The 18992-nt window shown below is 50.9% G+C and overlaps 2 protein-coding genes across 4 annotated transcripts in view; both read left to right on the top strand.

Moving 5' to 3' along the window:
- AGBL4 (ATP/GTP binding protein like 4) overlaps nucleotides 1-18992 on the top strand; it is an 887859-nt gene that overhangs the window by 714313 nt on the left and 154554 nt on the right. The window lies entirely within an intron of this gene.
- BEND5 (BEN domain containing 5) overlaps nucleotides 1-18992 on the top strand; it is a 48717-nt gene that overhangs the window by 26920 nt on the left and 2805 nt on the right. For all 3 annotated transcript variants that reach the window (XM_014454572.2, XM_014454571.2, XM_006087288.3), the window contains 2 exons: nucleotides 7108-7256; nucleotides 12863-13076. In XM_014454572.2, the coding sequence (XP_014310058.1) occupies nucleotides 7108-7256; nucleotides 12863-13076 (363 nt within the window). The remainder of the gene's footprint in view (nucleotides 1-7107; nucleotides 7257-12862; nucleotides 13077-18992) is intronic.

Genomic DNA, 18992 nt, shown 5'->3' with positions numbered 1-18992 from the left:
CTGCCCTCAGGTGCCCACTGTGCCTCACAGCTGCCCCTCTGGAGTCAGTCTTATTCCCACCACAGCACCTCTGCCACCCATCCATGCCACCCAGTTCTGTTCCATGCATTCAGGGCAGGTGCAGGGCCTTCGGGGCTGCTTGACAGGGCAGACCCGTGCTGCCTGCATGTCCCTGCTGGGTGGATGCAGTCTGGGCCCAGGTCATTGGGTGGGGGGGAGGGAGGTAGAAGAACCACAGTTGAAAAACCAGCCCAGTTTTCTCTGGCCACCAACTGGTGAAGGACAGGCTCAGAGCTCCTAGAGGTGCGATGAATCCTAGCAATGCCCCCTCCTCCTCACCACTCCCCTGCACAATTGAGGAGTTCTTCACAGGCCCCAGGGAAGGACTGGGAAGATCGGAGATGAGCTGAGGGCCCCCAGAGTGGCCTGATGTGGGAAGCCGGTGAGACCTGAAAGCTGCAGTTGGCCCAGGTGTAGGGTAGTGGGAAGAGCAAGGCTTTGGAATGGAATCTACAGCCCTCAATTGGAGCCCTGCCTCCCTGTGACTTTAGACAAATTACTTTACCTCCCTGAGCCTCTACAGAGACAATAAGATCTGCGGGTTTGCGGGACAGCCATGAGGATTAACTTCTTTCATTGAACACCTGTTTAATGAGAGTTGATGTTTGCCTGGGACACTGCTGGGTGCTGGGGATAGGATAAACAAGACTGGCTGTCCTCAGAGTTTCTGTTCCAGCCAAATAATCACAGGACAGTGTGGTGAAAAGTCCTACAAAGATAAAGGGTACTTTGATGTAAGGTGCTGAAGACATTCAGTGTCGGTCACTTGCCCCTCTCAGGGGAAAGCATATATGTCATCTGAAATGGGTATCTGTATTTCCTCAGCGGGAAAATAACTGATCTCCATGACTGCGGACCTGGCCTGCTCTACCACCCCTTCCCCCCGCTCTGAGGGTCTGGCCTCACTGTGGGGGCATCTACATGAGCTGCAGGGACCCCACCCAGCCCAGGACCTCAGACTAGAACTGCTTCTCTTGCCTCCACCCAGCAGAGCCTCCTCTCAGAGGCTCTCAGAAAACGGAGAGGGGAGGAGACGGTCCCGAGGAGCTGCTGTGACCCCACCCCCTGCCTGTCCGCCCCTCCACCATCCCCAGACCTTACTCACCCATCAAAGCTCCAGTAAGAGCTCACCTCTTCCTGGAAGCCTTCCAGGGTCACTGATCTAGCAGCGATCTCTCCCTCCCACGTCTGTGCAGATCATCACACTGCTCACTTCCTAGTTGGTCAGTGAGCCTCGATTCTGTGCCACCTGCTCTAACCACTTGGAGATAACTGCCCCATTCCAGCCCTTCCCCCCAACAAGCTCTGCCCATCCATCCTCCGAGACCCCACATAAACCTTGTGGCCGTCCTCCTGAAGACTCCCCAGTCTCCTCCGGATGCAATGCCTCCTTCTTCGCTTCTGTTCCCAAGTCTGCGTCCTGACCCTTGTTAGTGACACAGGGTGGCGATGATCTGTCGCCTGTCTCTTTCCACTGCTGGGCTGTCGACCAAGGCCTAGCCCAGGACTGGCACTTAGTAGGTTCTCACTGAAGGAATGAGACCAGATTTGTCCCCACCCTCACTGGAAGCATAGGGGGCTAAGAAGCCCATATGTGGCTAAAGCAGGTGAGGGATGATGGGGCCCACAGAGGAGCCTGGGCCAGCTCCCTGCCTGTCCAAGATCCTGTGCACCTCCATTGTTGCATAGCTGTCCTACGCTCGGCTCCTTTTCTGCAAAGTGGGATCCTTTTTCCACCCCATCCGCTGTGCCTCTGCTGCACAGTAGGGGTTCTGTGTGCATTTAAGAGTTCTGACTTGGTTCACTTTGCATTTATGAAGAAGCTAGAATTACACTGAGAGCAGAGACACTTCCTGTTCACGCCCAGAAGTGTAAGTGGCTGGACTTAGTACTTCTCTAAAAAAATCTGGTACTATTAGCTTTATTTCAGCAGAAATCAGAAATGGTATTCGTGTCCCAACATATATATTTTGAAGAAACAGGTGCTTTCTGAATCTTTCGGAAGTAACACGAGCATTCGCTTTTAAGGGAGGTTTTCAGAAAGAATAGCATCCAATTTAAGATAAACAAGGACAAAGAAAGGTATAATTTCATTTTTTGTTGTGCCAACAAGCATTACCAAGCCCCTCCCTCTGCCATGATTCCCATTTCATGGAAAAAGCCTCTGCGGCTTAAAGAGGGGAAGGAAGTAACAGAACTGGGATTTGCACCGTGTTTCCTAACACCTTGTCCAGTGCTTGCCCATCAACCCCCCCCGCTGTCTGTGTGGATGTGACAGTGCTTCACGTGTTCAGTTCTCATCTTCTCCTGCACTGGGTGGGCCGCGCCTTACTGTTCTCTGGTCTCCAGTGCTCTGACAGGCCTAGAGCTGTGCGATCATTGGGTTCGGGAATGACTGAATGAAAGGACAAGTACTACCTTTTATATGTTTTTAAAAGCTTCCTTCACCCCGCTGAGAGGTTTCATTCCATGGAAGCTGTATTTCCCCCAAAATAAACCTGAAGTGGATCAAAAGACTTAAAAAAAAAAATTCTACTCTTCCTACAAGTGAAAAAAGTTCCTTTGTTGCTTAAAATATCTGCGCCAGATCTAACGATGCCGTCTCTAGCACGAGTGCCTGTTATTGTGGCTAATTTGGTCACATGTGTTTGAAGGAGAACAATGCCTCTGAAATCTTTAAAAGCAAAACAGCAATCTGCAGCGTTTGTTGTAATGAGATGTAAATTGCCAACATTTGGGAGGAGAGCCGACTAAAATTTGCAATGAAGTGTTCCCCCTGCCTTAAATGAAAAGCACTGAGGCCCTCCCTTCTCTCCCCCCAAAAAACCTTTTTTTGTTCCTTTTCTTTCTGATTCTGTAATTCTAGACACTCGCTTTCCTGATTGATTCATTCCTTCATTTATCTGCCCTTTCTGAGCCTCCGTTCCATGCCTGCCCTGGTGCTGAGCTCCCAGAGGCATAGTCAGCCTGCAGGGTGGCCAGCGGTGAGCCCCATGTGGCAGGTAGGAAAGTGAGGCACGAGAAGTTGAGGTGACTTGTCTAAGGTCATGTGGCTGGGATCACACCCAAGTCTCCTGACAAAACCCTTCCAAGATGTGCCCTTGCTGGTCTGCCCTCCTTGCTGGGCTGAGGCACCAGGTACCTTCTATGCACAACACCAGAGAAAGGCAGGTGCAGAGAGCAGGGCTAACAACTAGCAGCTCCTGGGTGTTCAACATTGCTGACCATGAACGTTAGGAATCAGTTTCCTTAAGAGCCAGAAGATCCCAGTACCTCCTGGGGAGACCAGTGTGAGTGGGGGAACGAGGGTGTGTGAACAGGGAAAGGGCCTGCTCTGAGCTGGGCCTGCACAGGGCACTTGGGGCTAAAGAAGGCCAGCAGGGCCCCTGGCTCACAGCAGCTGCGGTCCAGCACTGGACCAATTGAGCCCCGAGTGTAACGCGTGTGTGTGGGAGGGTGGAGGGTGAGTCACTATTTACTGAGCAGCCACTCTGCCTGGTGCCGATGTAGGCCTTTCATATTTTGGTTACGTCATTTAATCTGCCATCTGGCCAAGTTGCTGTTGTCATTCCTCCTCTCAGGTGAGGCAGCAGGGTCGGAGAGGTTAGGCCAGTGGTCGGCAAATTGCAGCTCTCGAGCCACATACGGTTCTTTGGCCCCTTGAGCGTGGCTCTTCCACAAAATACCGACTTCTGCGCATGGGCCACGAAGTTTCAATCGCACTGTACATGCGCGCCCGCACGTGGTATTTTGTGCAAGAGCCACACTCAAGGGGCCAAAGAGCCGCATGTGGCTCGCGAGCCGCAGTTTGCCGACCACTGGGTTAGGCGATTATCGATGTGTAAAATACCTGCTGAGGGTAGAATTTGAATCAGGTGCCGTGATGACCCTGGACTCTGACATAAGACAGTGACTACCACAGGGAGCCTGAGGGAGCTCACAGCTCGCCTAAACAGAAATGGCAAATCCAGAACTTATGCTCCAGGGTCTCCAACCCCAAATTCCAAGCCGAGGGGTGGAGAGACTGACTTACCTCTCTCTGAAGGGAGGGGCAGCCTCATGGGAGAGGTGGCATTGCAGTCTGGCCTTGAGTCCCTGGTGGAGCTTGGAGAGGTGGACTTTCCTGGGGGTAGAATGACCCAGACAGGGATGCACAAGCAGAGACTGCGAGCAGGAAGGAAGGTGCATGTGTGGGAGGGTGGGCCAGCCCACTGGGAATGGAGCCTGACTGTGCGCCTCTGATGTCCCTTACCTGTCCCTCCATCGCCATCTGAATTGTCCCTTCTCCTGGCTAGATGGTTCCAATTTCTGTTGAACAACCCTGGTTTCTACTTCCTGAAAAGGCCTATAGATGTTTTGAACGCAGAAAAGATTTCAGACATTTGAGGATAGCTTCCCATCCGCCCCTGCCTCCACCCCCAGGCGGCTCACCTCAGCTGCGGGCTTAATTCAGAATCTTTGCTCCAGCCCATTTAATTAAGTCCCTTCCTCCCCCACTACTCGTTCCCCGTTCCCCTCTCTCATGTCATGAGTTTACGGAGAGCCTGCAATGTGCTGGGCACTGTCCTCGGTGCCACAATTGCAGACAAATATTTGCTGTTGAGGAGCTTCACGGGCTGATGTGGACAGCGGTTGGCTGCAGACATTAATTTGCTGGGAGCATTTGTAATGTAGAAACCTCCTACCTGGTAGCGATCAGAGCAAGGCCTCACAAAGGAGACACCTACGCTTCACTCTGAAGTCGGACCAGAGGCCTGGCAGGCAGAGGAGGTGGCCTTCAAACCCAGAGGACAGAGGCCTGGACAGCACTGCATATGAGGGACCTGGCAGAGGTTTGGGGAAGAGCAAGACATGAGCACCTGAGGTGGAGAGGAGGCTGGTTCTGGGCCTTAAGGAGGGTTTGGGGTGTGACTTCATTTGGAGGGCTATGGGGAGCCTGAGCAAGGGGGGACGTAGTCCTGTGGAGATCTCTTTGGCAGCCATTGGGGGATAGATGGAGAGAACCAGACAGAGTCTGAACTAGATGCATTCTCCTGTCCCACACCTTCCTCTCATCTAAGGAGAAGGAAACTTAGAGGAAGGACACAGTCTTACCAGATGACCGTGATGCTGGCCACATGGACCTCCTCTCGACCCATGTCTTCTGCCTGTCACTGAATGTCAGAGCTGGAGGACACCTCCGGTGCCCAGTCAGCCATGCCATTTAGGGGAAACGGAAATACTTCTTCCTGCTCTAAGGAAGATCAGACACTTCACTGAAGTTTGTGTGCATCTCCGAAATTTACCCTGAGATCTCACACAGAGGAAAAGCTTTGGCTTCTGTTTCTGAAACTTTGGAACTGTTCGTTCATTGTTGCCATTCTTTTATTCATCTAACTAACATTCAGAGAGCACCTACTCAGTGCCAGGTGCTGGGGACAGAGGAAAGAGTCCGACCGAGGCTCAGCCCTTGAGTAGGTAGCGCACTATTGGGAGAGGATGTTAGAACAGTTAGATGCTGTCAGTCCTCCACTCTGCCAGCTTCTGATGCTGCCAGCCACTCACCTGGGTTGCACAATCCAAGCATCACAGAGCCAGGAGTGGGCTCTGCACTATCTCTACAGGATGAGCCAAGCCTTTCTGCACCCAGACATCTTGCATTCAGCTTAAATCGTGGAAACTGCAGAGACTCTCTCCTGCAGATGGCAGCTGCCAGCAACTCAGGAATGATATTCTTGTTGTGGGAAGGCCTGTCATGAGGAATTTTCATAATAAAATTAACAACACCGCCCCTACCACCAGCGAAAGTCTAGAATGTGGCAATTGAACGTAGAATCACAACCAGATTGGTGGTCAGGTCTTTAGTAAGTAAAGAGCCCTGTACTGGGTTGTCCACATTGTTGGGTCAGCGAAGTTTCGACCATGAAATTCATCTGTTACTGCAGGTATATGCATAGCCAGGGGGACCTGGTGTGGCAACAGCTAAATCTGATCCCAGTCAACTCCTGAAATGTCTGTCTAGGGCAGTGGTTCTCAACCTTCTGGTCCTTTAAATACAGTTCCTCATGTTGTGACCCAACCATAAAATTATTTTCGTTGCTACTTCATAACTGTAATGTTGCTACTGTTATGAATCGTAATGTAAATATCTGATATGCAGGATGGTCTTAGGCGACCCCTGTGAAAGGGTCATTCGACCACCAAAGGGGTCGCGACCCATAGGTTGAGAACCGCTGGTCTAGGGTGAATTTCCAGGTTGCTCAACTCTCCATTGGCCCTCGGAGTTGCTCTCCTGCAAGTTAACCAAATCATTCAGCCTTATTTACTCATTTTCATCCTGTTTCTCTGCCCTTTGGTAATCAAGACACAATAGGTGATTTAAAAAGCAGTCTATCATTTTTGCAAGCTAATGGAGAAAATCATATCCCCCATAGAAACCACCACCATTTATCTAGCTTTCTTTCCCTGTTAATCTGCACATAATTTGTGTTGATTGCATTTAAATAAAAATCAGGGTAGCTGCTGGATCAGGCAATCACGGGCCTAATCTGTATTGTGTTTTAATTTCTTGGTTAAAATGCTCCTGTTTAGATACTAGGTCTTGGGGAGGGGAAGGCCTTTGCATTTCTGCTTTTCCCTTAACCTCTGTTCATCTGCTGTGGTCCGTTCCACTGTAGGCTGGAGAAATGGGGGTTTGGGCAAATGCACAATCTTCATATTGCAGTAGCTGCACCCTTCTCCACCCAGTCTTAGCAGGACCTCTTTCCTGTGCAGGAAACGGATTCTCCTGCATGTCCATTAGACAGAGACACCAGGAGGAGTGCTTCTCATTCATACTTAAAGTCTAGTCCATTCTTGAATTCCAGTTTTCCAATTCTTTGCTTGTAACATTCATGCCTCATATTAGTTTCAAGCCTGGGTTTAAGTGTAGTCCAATGGACAAAAATAAGCCAGTATATATATATAGGTGTATTTTGTGCCACTATGTACTGATAGATGCATAGTTAAAAATATTTGCATTTTATTTTCCTTGGAGTTCTAGACAGATCTCTTTTCTTAACTGCCTAGGTCCCGCCATTGACTTGGAAAAAGTAAAGTCAGAATGTCTCGAGCCCGAGCCGGAGTTACGGAGCACTTTCAGTGAGGAAGCAAATACGTCGTCCTATTACCCCGCTCCTGCACCTGTCATGGACAAGTATATCCTAGACAATGGCAAGGTAGTGTGCCAAGCTCAATACCGCTTCCCTGCGAGTGCCTGTCAGTCAGAGTAAAGATGGAGCGGGTGCGGGGCTTCCCGAGCGCGGGCCGGGTGGCCTCCCGGCCTGTCCCTAAGGGACGCTTTCCAGAATCAGTGTGTTATCACAAGTGGACCTGTACTGGGACTTTTTTCTTTTCTTCATCGTTTGGTTTGGTTTGTTGTTGTTTTGTAAATATTGAGCCAAAACTAAACTGACATTTTAAAATCACTTATTAGTGGGAAAGATTTTTTAAGTTATAGTTTGAAAACTGCCCTACCCTTCCATGAAAGCAGATGCATAAATTTCTAAGGTGAACGAGAAGTGAACTGAGTGACAGATCATGAGTCCATATGTATCCATTGACCTGGGTGCCAGGGACACAAGAGGTGACTGAGACTTGAGTCTCATCCCTGCGTCGCTTTCAAGCTGAACATTGAGTGGTGGTCAGCCCACAAATGACTCCTCAGCTTGTCTTTTAGACCCTTGTGGGGAGGGGGAGGATCATGAAAGAAAACCTCAATGCTGTTAGTAATTAAAAGCAATGGAATAGCCTTTGGAAGTCGTTCAGTCAGTCACAGGGAGATAGGGCAGCAGGGCGGGAAGAAAACTGGTCTAACAGCCAAGTGAACTCACCCTGGAAGAGGTACAGTGCAGCCCCTTATCCAGGCTCCGGTCAAATTCCTCCGTCCCAGTGCTGTGTTCTCTGCCACCATCGGGTGTATTGCAGACATCCCCTTTCTTCTCCCCAGAGAAGCATCAGTGTCAGTGCGTTTTCCTTGCCTCGGGCTTCAAAGGTCTCTGTTTACCCAGTTCTTTTCCCCGGGGGGCTGATGAGAAAGAAAAGGTTGCATTTGGGTTTGTCCAGATTTATCCCCGCAACTGGCCAGACTGAGCCAAGGCAAATATAGTCAAGCTGAGGAAAGAAAGCTGTGGTCTTTAGAGCTCTCTCGGATGTGGTGCCAGCCCACTGGGCGCTTCCTCCCCGCAGAGGCAGAGTTGATGGGCCAGGCCATCGGCCCATGCTGCATCTCCTTGTTTCAGCCAACAGCAGGGGCAAGGTGGCAGCAGAAAGCCCGGAGCCTGACTTCTAAGCCTGGCTCTCTCTCTGTCCTACCTGTGTGACCCAGGCCGGTCCTGCCCCCTCTCGGCCTCAGCTTCCATGTCTGGGAAGGTGGATGTGGTCCATGCTCCCTAGGACTTTGGTGATTCAGACAGTATATCTAAGCTTGGTGAGCTCTTCCCAATTGAAGATAAAGGAAAGAAAGGACTGTTCTTTCTTTCCTGACTTCCTTTTCGTCATGATCACATTGTGGAATGACTAGGGACTTTTTCTTAAAGTAGCTTCCAAGAGAGATCCTGTGTGTCTTGCTTTGAAAACTGATGGACAGTTTCTGAGGATGACAGGGGCTTCTTTTGCAAAGTTATCACTTTTCCTCCAAAAAATGGGTCTCTTAAATCCCACTTAATTTTTTTCACACGTGGCTTGCACAACATTTCTTGAAAATGCCGATTTTGTTTTTTCTTTGATTGGCGCCAACGTGTTACTAACCTGGCTTTTGTTTGCAACTAGTCTGTGGTCAGGCAGAGAAATGGATGAAGGGAGAGAAAGGAGCGACATACTGGAAGTGGGTGGTAGTTCCCCAGAGCAGCGCCCACATCCCAGAAGTAGCCCTCATTGTTCTTGGCTGGGCTGTCTCTCTGACCCCTCCTCCTTTCCCCTGCTGAACAAAGGCCTTCATCTCTGCAAAGCCTAGAGTGTTAAAATGGGATCTGTTTCCTAGTAGGAAACTACGGTTGTCCTACAAAACAGTCCACAAAGACATTTTTTATCAAGTTCCATCCTACCAGATATCATGTTTTTAACAGCCTCCCTTGACCAATAGCGAACTGTGGTTTATGTGAATGGTGCTTGCCACAAAAGTTACCGTCTGATTTCAATAAAGTGCATTGCTTTTCTTTGTCTAAATATTTTATTTCTAAAACTCATCAAATCATAAAGCCACAAAGACCATTCACATTTAAACAGTCTAATGTATACATGATACTCACGGGGAAATACACCAGGAGACCCGTCTACAATAGTACAACAGGTTAGAGGCAAGAAGCCAGGTCTCCTGGTTTCAGGCCAGTGCTCCTTCCAGTCTATTCTGCTGCATCCCTGAAAGTGGGGCGTTGCTCTAGGTGACCCTGAGCTTCGCTGCCCTCAGAGCCCTTGTTCCAGATGCCCAGCAGATACCTGTGATGGTCTTACTTACATTTCTCTCTGTGCTATGAAGTTGGCCTTGTATGAGTGAATGTCACAGAAAAGATTTTCTTCTCCAAAGCACAGCAACTCATCATAACTGAAAGCCAGTGCCCTGAAAACATATTAAACATGCCATCATTTTCTTACTTTGTGTTTGAACTAGTCCTGATCACTTCGCAGGGTACGGAGATGCAGAGCCTTGACCCCTCCCCAGATATGCGCTGTGAAGGCTGATTCAGGTGGCGATGGCTCTCGCTAGGCTAGAAATCCAGAGGGAGTAGAACCTAGCTCTGGGGTAGAACTTAGCCCCAGAGTAGTTAGAAGTGTTTTCTGTATTTGGACTGGGGCTTGAAAGATTAGCAAGTTTAAGAAGACAATCCCTTTATTCATTCCTGGACAGGGGAAAGGCGTGAGTAGAGACATGGGTGGGGAAAGAAGGCGAAGGAAGGAAGTTACTGGCTGTGTTCTGTCCTGAAGGCTTTTTTTACTTATGTTTTTGCATTTAATTCTCAAAACACCCTGCGGAGTAGGTGGGGGTCAAGTGATTTGCCCAGGATACTCAGCTGTTAGGTAGAAGAGCTGGCCAGGATCCACACCTGGACAGAGGCTCCAGGCCTGTGCTTTCAGGGTGCACAATGGAAGCAGGAGGAAAGGAAGTGCTCGGGAGATTCCTAGAGTGATGGCCAGAGCAGGAAAACGCTAGGAAACAGGGTCCTCGAGGCCTTTGAAGCCAGCAGAGGTCAGATTTGATGGGACAACGAACGGGGAGCCATCTGAGACTCCAGGGGTTGACGTGAACCATGTCTTCCACAGACTTTGAGAGAGACTGCGGAATTCATCTAGTACAAGGAAAGCTCTGTTTTAGGGAAGTCAGTCTGGCAGGTTACAGGGTGGGATGAGGCAGCAGGGACTGGAGGCCGGCAGGCCAGCCTGCGGCTTTGCCCGGGTTCCCTGTGTGCAGCGGGGCTGCCAGGGACAGACCGGCAGGTGCAGAGGAAGGACGACTAAGTGAATGTTGATGGACCTGCTGTTTCCACCATGACACTGGCTGCAGCAGGAAGGTGGCTTCGGGGTCATACCGATTTGGGTTTGAATCTTTATTCTAAATTTTATTGATAATATGTCTTAGGAAAAATGATTTAGTCCCCTGAGTCTCTCTTCACGTCTGTGAAATGGGAATAATTTCTACCTGTTCTCATCCCTTAAGGTCAGTATGAGGATAAATAAATTGAAGGTACAATGCCTGGTTCATTATAGGTGCTCAAAACTGTGCCCCCTTCTGTTGTAGAACTTTGGCTAAAATGACTGTCATCTCTCTTTTAACAATAAGCAAGGCCCGGGATAGAAAAGAGCAGAGACCTCTGAAAACTGAAGTTATCTTCCGTCTCTGTGGTTTTCCAATTCTGAATTTGTTCAAATTTTTTTTTTCTTCGATCTCTGGGAGCTTGCGTGGTTAGCTCTGGAGTGTCATGGGGGAGGTGACTGGGGCCAGCAGGGAGCAACAGGGCACGTGACCCCAGTATGCTTGCGCTGGCACAGACTACCCCCGCAGTGCAGACTGCAGAGAACAGTTCAGACTTGACCTTGGGCTAGTGTTGCCCGGCCAGCCCCAGGCAGCACATGCACTCCAGGCTCGCTTACCTCCTTGAGCCCTGTGAACAGATGGGCGGCCCTGAAGTTTGCGGCCCAGGAGGCAGGTGGGTCTGGTTATCTGATGTCAGGCCTGCAGAGGCCCGGAGGATCTTTTTGAGCAAAAGGAAGTGACATCAGATGTGGCAGGTGGATTGTTTGCTTACTGACAGCCATGGGTGCGCTGTGTAGCTTTTTTTCCAGTGGTGCTAAAACCTCGGTAATTGGTGGAGGAGGAGTGCTGCTGGCTGACCCGTCTGCCACTGTGCAGTGCTCACCTTCCTTTCCAAGCCAAGCCTCAGCAGAAAGACCTTTAATCATCTTTGACCAGTGGGTGTGTGTGCCGTCTGTCAGACCAGGACTTCTCCCGAGACATCTCCTGACCATGCCCTGGTGGCGACCTGCAGGTCTTCCCGGAGACAGGGACCTTTGGCAGAGCCTTTTCATTCGCCTTAGGAAGTTTGGCTTATTAGCGGCTGTCTCCCTCCCTCCCCACAGCGGCCTCTTCACCCTCCACAGACTCAGCAGAAACACGACATAAATGGCCACGTCGGAGTCAAACTCTATTTTTTGACGGTTAATGTTAACAAATGTTTTTTGAGTTGTTAAAAGAGCCAGGAAGGAGAAAAAGTTTCCAAGCTTGCAGCTCACTGGCTGCGCTGAAACTCTGCAAGTGCTCCTGTACAGGGAGCGTGCAATTGCGTTCTGTGCTCTGTGCCATCAGAATCGGACTCTGGAGTTGTATCTAACGTAAAATCCTAGGTGTTCTGAGCCAGAGGAGCGCAAAGATGAGTCCAGCTCTAGCTGGTTTGGCTCAGTGGATAGAAGGGGCCCAGGTTCAATTCCGGTCAAGGGCACATGCCCAAGTTGCAGGCTCGATCCCCAGGAGGCAGCCAATCAATGATTCTCTCTCATCATTGATGTTTCTATCTCTCTCCCTGTCCCTTTCTCTCTGAAATCATTAAAATTTTTAAAAATATATTAAAAAGAAAAGATGAATCCAACTTTTCTAGTTCGAGTTCAGGGAAACTGGAACCAGAGACAGGGAAGGACCTGCACAGACACACTGTCTAATCAGTGGCAGAGCCTGGGTGCTGCCCCCACCCCGCTGTACACTGGGGTCACCTGGGGAGCCTTCAGCCATCCTGGTACCTGGGCCCCTCCCAGACGAGATAACTCAGAATCTCTGAACGTGGCGCCTTGGCACCAGCCTTTTTTTACAGCTCGCCAGGCAAACCTGTGTGCGACCATGTTAGAGAGCCTCTGTGCTAGGAGGATGTGCATCCCAGGGTGTTAACCGTAGAAGGAGAGAGGTCTCTCTAAAGTGTCGCAGAGAAAGGACTTGCCCAGGTGTTGGCCTGAAGCCTGGTCAGGCTGAGTGGCCTGCGCTACCGTGATCTGGTTGAGAACTCCAGGTCTGCACCTGCCTCATTGAGAGACTTTGGGCCCATTGCTTCCCCTTCCATAACCTGGTTTTCCATCTGCAGTGAAAATAGTGGCCCTCCCAGGGGTGCCAAGAAGAATCGAGATAGTGGATGTGAAGTGCAGGCGTAAGGCCTGGTATGCAGGAAGTGAGGACCGCATTTTCCTAAAGAAAGCTAATGTAGCATTTACGGGACGGACCCCTTAGCGTTGTGTTTTAAAGGACGAGGAAGCTTCCAGCTGCCATGCTGTCCGACTGAGCAGGTGCTTGCATTCCTGTCCCTTCCAGGTCCATCTGGGAAGCGGGATCTGGGTTGACGAGGAGAAATGGCACCAGCTACAAGTAACCCAGGGAGACTCCAAGTACACGAAGAACTTGGCAGTCATGATTTGGGGAACAGATGTTCTGAAGAACAGAAGCGTCACAGGAGTTGCCACAAAAAAAAAGAAAGATGCTGTCCCTAAGCCGCCCCTCTCGCCTCACAAACTAAGCATCGTCCGAGGTAGGTCGCTGCAGAGAAACGCTGGGGCGGGGCGGGGGGCCCACTGTCCTGTCCTCTGCTACGGTGGACCAAGCACGGCTCAGCTCAGCACACACCGGGGCTCCCGTGCCAGGCCCAGGCTGGGCTCCGGGACCCAGGAGCGGACGTGCACCTAGTCCCAGAAGAGCTCCCATTACCAGCAAATGAGCCCGTGGACACGGTGCAGTGCATGGGCAGGCATGGGAGGGGGGCAGGCCATGTGTCAGGGAGCTCATTCTTGTGGGGAGGAGGCATGGCCGGAAGTCAGGGAAGAGTTTCTAGGGAAGGGTCACTGCATTGGGCCCAGAAGGGTCCATCAGACATGGAGATGCAAATGTGTAAAGAGAGATACTTCTGGAAGCAGAAGCATCTGGAACAAAGGCAGGGAGATGGAAAGGGAGCATTGCTGTGTGCAGAGCAGAGGTCAAGGCTGGGGCACAGTCTGTGCAGCCCTGCATTGTGCCCAGAGCAGTTAGTGACGTGCAGACCCGTGAGGGACACTGGTTCCAGCTTCTTTCTGGTGTTTGGGGAGGGTTGGGGGCCAGCAAAGAGACAGGGTGTCATTGGTCTCCCTAAAAATTTAGCTATATCCTGGACACTCTGATTTTTCTCTCCCTCCCTTCCTCCATCTTCCTTCTTTCCTCGCCTCTCCTGCCCTCTCTCCATCCGGTCACTAAGCTCTGATTCCCGGCCAGGCCCTCTACTGGGCATTGAGGACACAGTCTCATCTGTAAGGAACGCAAATCTCTCAGGGACAGGACTCACAGTCTCTCAGGGAAGATGAACACAAGAACGGCCAGTTACTGCACAGACAACACAACCGACAGAGACCAGCGAGTCTCAGCGGAAAGTGCAGGCAGCAGAGGACCATAGTGGTTGCTGATTATCTGAGCACCTACTGTTTCAGGTTCTGGGGTTTTTCTTAACAGTTCCATTTTTTAAAAATACTTTTACATGCACTCACATCTAATCCTCCTCACACTCCTACTGTTGGCTACTCTCATTATCTCTGTTTCACAGCTGAGGACACTGAGACACAGCTGCTAAATAACTTTTCCAGATCATAGAGCTGGTCGGGTCCAGGCGGGAGGCTGGCTCGGAAGCTGCGTTTCCAACCCCTGGTCTCTGTGTGCCCGGCTCCGAGTTTGTTGAAGAAAGTAGCACCCAATCAACCCCCACGTACACATTGAGCAGGCCCCATGGCAGGTGCGGGCAGCTGGCAGATGTGTCTGTGAACAGGTCAGGTAATTTCAGGTGCTGATGAGGCTGTGAGGTGTCGCAGGTGACATGATGGGAAGGAGAGGGCTGTGCAGCTGGTGGCGGGAGGCCTGTTTAAGGAGAGAATGTGAGCTGGGAACAGGATGTGCAGGGGGCAGCCCGGCGAAGGTCTGAGGGGTGCTGAACAGGCAGAATAAAGAGCAGACGCAAGGGCCAGCACGCTGAAGGGGTGAAGAAGCCCCGGCGGCCATGGAGTCATGAGTGAGGGGAGAGGGAGGTCAGGGAGGTGGGCCAGAGCCAGTCTTGAGGCCGTGAAGGCCACGGTGAGCGGGCTGGATTTATCCACTTACAGGAGAAAGGCAGTGAGGTCCTCACGTGGTGGAGTAACCAGTGGGACATGGGTTAGGAGGCTGGTGCAGTGGTCTCGGGAGAGGTGATGGTGGCATGGAGTAAGGTTAGCACTGAGGGGAGAAGAATGGCCAGATTTGGGTGTATTTTGGAGGTCAAGAGGCAGGACACCGACATGGGTGACCAGCCTGAGGTCACAGCTATAAGGTTTCAGCACCTGGATTCTAACCCACTCCTCTAGACCCTGGCCTGGGGCTTGCACTATATAACACGCTGCCCGCCTTGCCTAGCTGACTCATGATTAATTGATTTAGGCAGCCACTTATATTTAGACAATCAGAGGTAACCTTTAGTCAGCCCGCTGTCTGCAATGGTGGAGCTTAATTTGGGAGGTCACCCTAAGATAGAGGCCTTCCTGGGGAGGCAGCCCTGGCCCACGTGATAGGTGGCACACCTCTATTTCCCTTATTCATGTTGGAATGTGACTCAGCAGGTCCCAGGTGCCTTCAGATGACTGGCTGCCCCACTATCGCCACGGGGTATGAAGTCGCCTGCTGTGTGTCTGCCTCAGGCACTAGTCTGACCACACCAGCTTCATCTCCAGGTCCTCATGCCTAGCGCAGGGCCTGCACACAGTAGGAGCACAGGAAAGGAGGGCTGGCCAAGTGGAACCTTGAGACCTGACTGACCCTTGGTGTGATTGCTTGTGAACCACTTTCCCCCCAGGTCTCAGTTTCCTCCGCTGAAAACCTGCCTCTTAGGGCAGTTCAGAGGACTGTCTAGGCCAGTGATGGCGAACCTTTTGAGCTCGGCGTGTCAGCATTTTGAAAAACCCTAACTTAACTCTGGTGCCGTGTCACATTAGAAATTTTTTGATATTTGCAACAATAGTAAAACAAAGACTTATATATTTGATATTTATTTTATATATTTAAATGCCATTTAACAAAGAAAAATCAACCAAAAAATGAGTTCATGTGTCACCTCTGACACTCGTGCCATAGGTTCACCATCACTGGTCTAGGATTAAGTTTGGAAATAGTTATGTTTGAGGTGTGAGAAGTTATCAACCTTTGCTGACAAGTGAGCTGCCTCTGTGTTGAAGTTCACGGTTGTTCAGCGCTTTTCAGCTGTGAGGCCCTCCCCTGTTGGCTCCCTGTGCAGTGTGATGGGAAATGGGAATTGGGGGCAGGGGTCAGAAGCCTGGTGTTGAGCCCCAGCTCTGCTTTGGCTTAGCTTGGAGCTTACCCTGGTTCGTAGCATTTGCTTTTGCTTCCCCAAGTCTAGTGCAGCGTTGGTACCAGGTAGATACGTGGTGTCTGCATCTGTAAAGCCAGGATCACATCCTTATCCTGCCTCCCCAGTGGGCCAGATAGACATCTTCACTGTGCTTTAAACCCACTCAGAGGATGTGCTATGCCACACCTGCAGGCTCACCTGGAGCCCCCATTCTCCTGCCTCTTGTCCGTGTCCTGAAAGAGGAGTTTCCTTCTCGTACTTGGGGCTGGGCATTCTTTTCATCTGTACCCTAGCCCACCTGCCTTTCCTGAGTACCCCGTTCCTCCAATTATATTCCTGTTCTACAGGTTCCTTTCCCAGCAAGATTTTAAATATACTTTTGATCACTCATTCACAAAAACAAACAAAACGCTCCCCCAGAGGCCACCGCCAATCACCCAGCTGCCACCACATCTCTCTTCCTTTTCACATGCAGGTTTCTTGCAAGAGTTACCCATACTCACTGCCTGTGTCCACTTGCAACTCCCCTGCCATGGGCCTCCACACCCAGCCCTCTGCTTAATCTGCCCTTGCCAGCTTTCCCAGTGACTTCTGCTTACTAAGCCAGGGCACATCTTTCACCTCCTCCCAGCACTGCGGGACCTGACCACGCCTCCTTGACTGAGAGGAACAAAGACTGCATGGTCAGGTTCCCTCCTGCCTGTCTGCTTCTCCTCCACCAGTGGGCTCCTTCCTCTGCTGCCCTCTCCTCTGTCTCCAACCCTCTTCTCACTCAGTCCACAAAGCTTCCCTCAGCCCAGCTCATGGCCCTTTGTTCCCACTGCCTCAGTGAGCCCATGGTCCTGGGGTGAAACCCAGGCTGTTATTCTGGCCGATGCCTGCCGACCCCTCCAACCACCACTTCTCATTTCTTCCTGTGCACTAACCACACAGGCCTTCTTCCATTGCCTTCCTGATCCCACTGCCAGCAGTGCCCTTCTCCCATCTGCTTGTCCTCCTCATTGTCCTTCAGGGAACCCTGCCCCAGCTGCCTGGTCCAGTGCAGCCTTTCCTTGCTCTCATATCACCCTAAAATGTCTGCATAGCATTTCCTACTTGCTTATTTACTTGAAATTGTCCTTCTCCCCCACACCCATTAAAACATGAGCTTTATGGCAGATTATTGAGGGCTAGCATCTATTAAGTGCTCAGTAACCATTTATTGAGCCAATGAAAGATGACTCCTAAATCTGTATTTGACCTCAGTCCATACTTCTGAGTTCCTGACTCACCGATCCAGGTGCCCACTGGCCATCTCCTCATGGGTGTCCCATGGCCTTGGCAAAGCTGCCCACTCACTGCTCTCTCCTCCGGCTTTCCCCTCAGCCTCTGCCCTCTGTGTGCCCCATCTTGATGAATGGCACCACCAGCCAGGGACCCTGAGATGCCTCATCCTTGATCCCTCCACATGCCTCACTCCCCTTCTGTTCTGCCCCCAGTACCTCTTACACTGTCCTCTCCATTCCCCTGCCCCCTCATAGTCCAGGCCACACCACTTCTCCCTGCACTGCTCCAGCAGCTTCCAGACCCTTCTCTCCATTGTGTAACTGCATGATCTTTTGGAAACAAAAATATGATCTCGTTACCATCACCTGTCATAGCCATTATTGAAGGGTAAGCTGCTTAATGTGTCACACCAGCACCATCATAATGTGGCCGCTGGCTGTAGCGCTGGTCTTATTTCTCAGCAGTATTTTCTCGAACTCTTAAGTTCTTGCCATATGAACTACCGCATTCCCTGAACAAGCCTATTCTCTCTCACGTTAGGGAATGTGCAGATGCTTTCCCAGTGCCTGGGACACAGGTCATACTCCCCACTCTCCACCCATGCGGCTCTGCCCGGCTCTCTGCTACTCACCACCCAGGTCTGCTTGAGAGAACCTTCCTTCACAAAGCCTCTTAGTCCAGAGTGCCCTGGGCCTGCCTCTCCTCTCTTCTGACTGTGTCTTTGCCTCCTGGGAGCCTGGCTCAGCAACCCCTTTGAGCCGAGAAGTGCTGGCCTGGCATGCCAGTGAAAGGAAATTGACTTGCCCAAGGCCTTCACTGGCCAGACCAGAGCCGAGCAGACCGAGCTGGCAGTGTGCCTTGCCCCCAGTACCTGTCTTACTAAAAGACATTGCTGGTTGATTGACTTACTGCAGCCAGGCAGGTGTGAGGGCTCTCTCCCATCCCACCACACACTCACCATTTCGGTCCTAATCGAGCTCTCCCAGATTGCATTTGACTGGCTTTGCCCATGCAAGCTGTCTGCTGGATTGAGATTGTATTTATTTTGTATAATTTTATCACATTCAGCCACGTGTGTGGTATAAAAATGACAAAAGCTTTGACGCTCACAGGGTTGGTGAGAATTTTCTCTTCTCTGATCTTAGAATCATTTCTTCCTGGATAGCAGGGGATGGCATGGCCGTTGACCCTGCTTTAGGAAGATGAAAGCAGGAGGGCGGGACAAGCTCCAGAATGACAGTGCAACCTTATTGAGGTCAAGTGACCTTCTGCAGAGTGTCAGCGTTTTCCCGAGGAGCCCAGCACTAAGTTCTGGTTAATTTTTATAACTTTCTTAATAGGACACATTAGCACCATTATAAACCTTGTTAATTAAGCAATAATCTCAAATGCTCCCTCGCAGAGGGAGATGTTCCTGGCAACTGCAGATGATTAATATCTGGAGCCTCACGAAAGCCTTTCATCACCCCGAGGGGCCGTCAGCGCTCTCACCCCCGGGACACGATGGTTGGAATTCTGCGGAGGCCCCTCTGAAGCCTCCCTCCGTCTGCACCTCCTTTTCCTGCATCTTCTCCAGCTCACACTGGGGGCTCCGAGGGCCCTCACACCTGCTCTCCTTCCTCTGCTCATCTCTCCTCTGCTCTTCGCCACCTTCTGACCTTCTGGAGGAATGGTCTGACATACTGCTCTCCTAGGTAGTGACAGACCAGACAGGTTCCCACTAGAGGTTGCACAGCAGCTAGGCTGAGAGCCAAACACCTGAACTTCAGAACCGTCCTCAGCACAGGTGTCTCCCTCATTTGCTTCAGGTGCGAGCACAGTCACTGC

Source organism: Myotis lucifugus, unplaced genomic scaffold (assembly GCF_000147115.1).
Source record: "Myotis lucifugus unplaced genomic scaffold, Myoluc2.0 scaffold_37, whole genome shotgun sequence".
Lineage (NCBI taxonomy): Eukaryota > Metazoa > Chordata > Mammalia > Chiroptera > Vespertilionidae > Myotis > Myotis lucifugus.
This window is presented reverse-complemented; position numbering and strand designations above follow the sequence as displayed.